This window comes from Chiloscyllium plagiosum, chromosome 39 (assembly GCF_004010195.1).
Source record: "Chiloscyllium plagiosum isolate BGI_BamShark_2017 chromosome 39, ASM401019v2, whole genome shotgun sequence".
Lineage (NCBI taxonomy): Eukaryota > Metazoa > Chordata > Chondrichthyes > Orectolobiformes > Hemiscylliidae > Chiloscyllium > Chiloscyllium plagiosum.
The window spans coordinates 26,466,597-26,472,596 of record NC_057748.1 but is presented as its reverse complement, the minus strand read 5'-3'; the positions used below and the strand labels follow the sequence as shown (position 1 = coordinate 26,472,596).

Below are 6,000 nucleotides of genomic sequence, written 5' to 3'. Positions count from 1 at the left end.
AGATCCACCCCTCACTGGCACTTTGCTTTTGACTTCAGGAGAAATCCAAGCTGGAGAGTGAACTGGCAAACTTCGGACCAAAAATTAATGACATCAAACGCACGGTGCAGGCCCGGGACCGCGAGATGAAGGAACTGAAAGAGAAGATGAACCAGGTGAGGCAGTCGTACCCTAGTCCTTCCCTTTCCGTTTTATAGTGGACCATCGAAACATGTTGCTCACTATCAGTAAAACTATATTTTCCTTGGCATCGATCTTGCCTGCTCTTCCAAAGCGGTGTCTGGGAATCGCGTGAGAAGCTGTAAGCACCTGAGCATATTTGCAGTGAAGGCCTGGTGTTCCCACTGGTGCCCGTTCCTGTTGTAGGGTGCTTTCATCTTGTGCCAAAAGCTAGGCACTGCATAACAAGATCAGGGCCAGGATAATCACCTGGGCTAGTCTTGGTCGCATGGGGCATTGTGAAGGTGGAGAATGGTCTAGGCCCTATCTGGGCCTGAGCATTTCGGTCTAGTTTTCCACCAATCCTGAGCGGTTATGGGTGGGGCAGGGTGGAGAGTTGCTGTAATATGATGTGCAAGGTGCCACAAGCTTTGTGAGACCTGCTAAAGGGATTGAGCCATCTCCTGCGGTCAGTTTGATTTCTGCCAGCACTAATAGACCCCATGCCTCCTGACCACCTTGGTCAGCTGTGAAGGTGTGCTGGCACTGAACTGGGTCTGACTGTATCAATGCTGGGGCTCTGAGAGCAGGTTGGAGGCTAGGAACCTTGCGGTGGGTAACTCTCATCTTGACTACCGAAGTGGTAAGTGCCGGGATTGAATGTTTAAATCCTAGAATACCCTCACTCTGCCCCTATTGCTGCTCAGGTGGAGGATGAGGTGTTTGAGGAATTCTGTCGAGAAATTGGGGTGAGGAACATCAGGGAGTTTGAAGAGGAGAAGGTGAAAAGACAGAATGAGATAGCCAAGAAGAGGTAGGTGGATTGGGTATGAGTTTTCTCTATACTCACCTGTCAACTCCGACCTCTCCCAGGATACATACTCACCTCCCAGTGGATTCAGGACATTCCGTATTCACTGACCCTCCCCATTGTCTGAGGATACTCAGTATTCACTGACCCTCCGCATTGTCTATCGGTACTCGCTGACCCTTCCCGTCGTCTGTTGGTACCCTGTACTCACTGACCCTCCCCGTTGTCTGTCAGTACTCGGTACTCACTGACCCTCCCCATTGTCTGTCAGTACTCACTGACCCTCCCCGTTGTCTGTCGATACTCTGTACTCACTGACCCTCCCCGTTGTCTGTCGGTACTCACTGACCCTCCCTGTTGTCTGTCAGTACTCGGTACTCACTGACCCTCCCCGTCGTCTGTTGGCACCCTGTACTTGCTGACCCTTCCTGTCATCTGTTGGTACTCTGTACGCACTGACCCTCCCTGTTGTCTGTCGGTACTCTGTACTCACTGACTCTCCCTGTTGTCTGTCGGTACTCGGTACTCACTGACCCTCCTTGTTGTCTGTCGATACTCTGTACTCACTGACCCTCCCCGCTGTCTGTCGGTACTCGGTACTCACTGACCCTCCCCGTTGTCTGTCGGTTCTCTGTACTCACTGACCCTCCCCGTTGTCTGTTGGTACTCGGTACTCACTGACTCTCCCCGTTGTCTGTCAGTACTCTGTACTCACTGACCCTCCCCGTTGTCTGTCGGTACTCACTGACCCTCCTTGTTGTCTGTCGATACTATGTACTCACTGACCCTCCCCGTTGTCTGTCGGTACTCTGTACTCACTGACCCTCCCCGTTGTCTGTCGGTACTCGGTACTCACTGACCCTCCCCGTTGTCTGTCAGTACTCAGTACTCACTGACCCTCCCCGTTGTCTGTCGATACTCTGTACTCACTGACCCTCCTTGTTGCTGTCGATACTCTGTACTCGCTGACCCTCCCCGTTGTCTGTTGGTACTCTGTACTCACTGACCCTCCCCGTCGTCTGTTGGTACCCTGTACTTGCTGACCCTTCCTGTCGTCTGTTGGTACCCTGTACTCACTGGCCCTCCCTGTTGTCTGTCGGTACTCTGTACTCACTGGCCCTCCCCATTGTCTGTCGGTACTCTGTACTTGCTGACCTTCCCGTCGTCTGTCGATACTCTGTACTCACTGACCCTCCTCGTTGTCTGTCGGTACTCACTGACCCTCCTTGTTGCTGTTGATACTCTGTACTCGCTGACCCTCCCCGTTGTCTGTCGGTTCTCTGTACTCACTGACCCTCCCCGTTGTCTGTCGGTACTCTGTACTCACTGACCCTCCCCGTTGTCTGTCGGTACTCAGTACTCACTGACCCTCCCCGTTGCCTGTCGGTACTCAGTACTCACTGACCCTCCTTGTTGCCTGTCGGTACTCTGTACTCACTGACCCTCCCCGTTGTCTGTCAGTACTCGGTACTCACTGACCCTCCCCGTTGTCTGTCGGTACTCTGTACTCACTGACCCTCCCCGTTGTCTGTTGGTACTCGGTACTCACTGACCCTCCCCGTTGTCTGTTGGTACTCTGTATTCGCTGAGCCTTCCTATTGAGTGAGCCAGCACTGTTCTCAATGAGACCTACACCTTTGCAGACTGGAGTTTGAGAACCAGAAGACAAGACTGGGGATCCAACTCGACTATGAGCGGCAACAGCTGAAGGAGGATCAGGATAAGGTGCACATGTGGGAACAAACAGTGAAGAAGGATGAGAATGAGATCGAAAAACTGAAAAAGGTACAAATTTGTTTATTTTGAAACTCTGTTTACTTTGACAGCACGCCGCTTTCAAAGCTGCGGAACTAGTTAGATATTTGATTGAACTTGCCCCCTAGCTGCATTCCCTGTTTTCTCTGGCTAGAATTTTTAACCTTAATAACACAGGGAGAGACATTCTTTATGTTACCATAAGATGAAGACCTTAGGGTTGCCATGTTGCTGCACAAACTTGAACAAGAGTAACACGACGGAGGTAGCTTTCAGAAATGTTTTAACAAAAGGCTCGATTTTTCAAATGATAGTGTCACAATCACTGTGGTAAAAGTTTAAAAAGAATGAAACAAGCAATTGATTTGTCATCAAATGGATTCAATTTGATTGATCAAGGTCAGGAGGATGCAAAAATCCTAACCAGCCTGGTTCCTGGGATGACAAACGAATTAGAATTAGCTTTATTGTCACATATACTCAGATGAATACAGTGAGAAGTTAATATGTCATCACATACAGCTTAGGTACTAAGGTTCCTAGGTACACCTGCTTCAGTTACAAGATGTTAGAAAATTAGAGAAGTAAAAAGCCCAGCATTGCAGAAAAAGAAGTTCAGAACAGTCTTCCAACCAGACCACGCTGGCACCTAGCCTTCAGTCTGCACTGTGCCTTGGTTCCAGAACACCTCTGGCTTCACCTCGAGGTTCAAGAGGCTGGAAGATTGCTCTGAAAATAGGTTTGGACAGTATTTACTGGAGTTTAGATAATGATGGGGAAGGGGGGTAGATCTCACAGAAACCTATGAACTTTTAACAGCACTACACAGGGCAAATGCAGGAAGGATGTTCCCCATGACTGGAGTGTCCAGAACCAGGGGCTCACAGTCTAAGGATATGAGATCAGCCAGTTAGGACTGAGATGAGGGGAAATGTCTTTACCCAGAGAGTGGTGAGCCTGTGGAATTCTTTGCCACAGAAGGCAGTCAGAGACAAAACATTTGAGTGTTTTCACAAAGGAGTTCACTATAGTTGGTCGGGGCTAAAGGTGTATGGAGGAGAAAGCAAGAGCAGCTGGATGATCAGCCATGATTGTATTGAATGGTGTAGCGGGCTGAAGCTGCCAAATGGCCTAATCGTGATTGCTATGTTGCTATGTCCATAATGAGCCGCAGGTTTAGTGAGGTTGCTGGTGAATGCTGTGGACAACGCAGATTCAAGTCCCACCACAGAATCTGGTAAACTTTAAATTCAATTATAAACATAGATGATTAAGCTGGAGAGCGTTCAGAAAAGATTTGACAGAATGTTGCTGGGGGTGGAAGGTTTGAGCTTTGTGAAGTGGCTGAATAGGCTGGGGCTTTTGTCACTGGAACGTAGGAGGTTGAGGGGTGACCTTGTTGTAGAGGTTTATATAATCATGAGTGGCATAGATAAAGTGAATAGCAAGGTCTTTTCCCTAGGGAAGTTCAAATCTCGGGGGCATATTTCCAAAGTGAGAGGAGGAAGACTTAAAAAGGGCATGGGGGCAACTTTTTTTACGCAGTGGTTTATGTGTGGAGTGAACTTCCAGCGGAAATGGTGGGTGTGGGTACAGTTGCAACGTTTGAAAGACATTTGGATAAGTACATGAATAGGAAACATTTGGAGGGATACAGGCCAAATGCAGGCAGGCAGGACTAGCTTAGTTTGGGATTATAGTCTGCATGGACTGGTTGGACCGAGGAGTCTGTTACTGTGCTGTATAACTCAAATTAAAAACTAGTACTGGCGATCAGGACAACGATCATCGATTGCCATTAAAACCCATCAACTTCACAAATATCCTTTTTGTCCTGAGAAAGGGACGCTGGACCTGAAACGTTTATCCGATTTGGCTCCAGAGATGCTGCCAGACCTGAGCTTTTTCAGCAATTTCTGATTTAGTTTCCATTTTGCTTTTATCTGTCTGTCTTACAGACCCGCCATGATGTCGGTGACCCTTAGCTCCCCTCTAGTTCAGTTAGGGCTGAGCAATAAATAGTAGCTGATCCAGCAACGCGTATATCCTCTGAACACATTTTTAAAACTTTACATCCTGTTGCTTTTGAAGTGGAACCTGTAGCCCCTCCCAATCCACTAGGAGAACCGGATTAGGGAGAGCTCGGCATGGGACAGCAGTAGAGTTTTGTTTCTGTGTGTCTGACCAAGTCCTTGCAGCGGCTGCTTTTCAGCTCCCTCTGTCTGTTTTACAGGAGGAGCACAGGCACATGAAGATCATTGACGAGACTATGGCCCAGCTTCAGGACCTGAAGAACCAGCACCTTGCCAAAAAGTCTGAGGTCAGCGACAAGAACCACGAGATGGACGACATCCGCAAGAAGCTCGGAGGAGCCAACAAGTCAGTGCAGAGGGGGGAAGAGGTGGGGTGGGAGTGGGGGTGGAATCGGCCGGTAAAATGGGATTACCTACTGACCCTCCATAGCGTGGAGAAAACAGGCAACCAGTTAAAATATCCCTACAGTGTTGAAACAGGCCATTCGGCCCATTGAGTCCACATCACCCATCTGAAGAGCATCCCACCATGACCCATACTGTGCCCTATCCCTGTAACTCTGCATTCTCCATGGTGAGCACACCTAGCCTGAGTATCCCTGGACACGATGGGGCAATTGAGCATGGACAGTCCACCTTTACCTGCACATCTTTGAGAGGAAACTGGAGGAAGCCCATGTGGGTACGGGGCAAATGTGCAAACTCCACACAGACAGGTGGAATCGAACTAGGTCCTTGTGCTGTGAGGCAGCAGTGCTAACCACTGAGGCACTGCCATTCAGCTAAGTAGGGCAGAAGGTGGACAGGGTAAGGTGTCGGGCTGGACTCCCAGAGTAAAATAGCTGTCACTCTTGCCACTTGCATGTGAAGGTGAGTTTGGGTGGGTGGGGGGAGAAAGAGGGGGTTTGGGATCATGGTTCTGCCTGCACATTAAACAGAAGGTGTGCAGCACGATAGTTAGCTGGGGCTGATTAAGTCAATAACCAATAACCAGAGTCCTAGAGATGTACAGCATGGAAACAGAACCTTCGGTCCAACTGGTACATGCTGACCAGATATCATAAATTAATCTAGTCCCATTTACCAGCACTTGGCCCATATCTGTCCAAACCCTTCCTATTCATGTACTCATCCAGATACCTTTTAACTGCTGTAATTGTACCAGCCTTCATCATTTCCTCTGGCAGCTCATTCCATAAACGCACCACCGTCTGTGTGAAAATGTTGCCCCTTCGGTCCCTT

General features: G+C 49.0%; 1 protein-coding gene across 1 annotated transcript in view; it reads left to right on the top strand.

The window, feature by feature from the left end:
* The window catches only part of LOC122542358 (structural maintenance of chromosomes protein 1A), a 39,877-nt gene that overhangs the window by 18,187 nt on the left and 15,690 nt on the right, over positions 1–6,000 (top strand). Inside the window, exons 14-17 of the mRNA XM_043680049.1 lie at positions 39–155; positions 867–973; positions 2,614–2,755; positions 4,959–5,104. Coding sequence (XP_043535984.1) covers positions 39–155; positions 867–973; positions 2,614–2,755; positions 4,959–5,104 — 512 coding nt within the window. The remainder of the gene's footprint in view (positions 1–38; positions 156–866; positions 974–2,613; positions 2,756–4,958; positions 5,105–6,000) is intronic.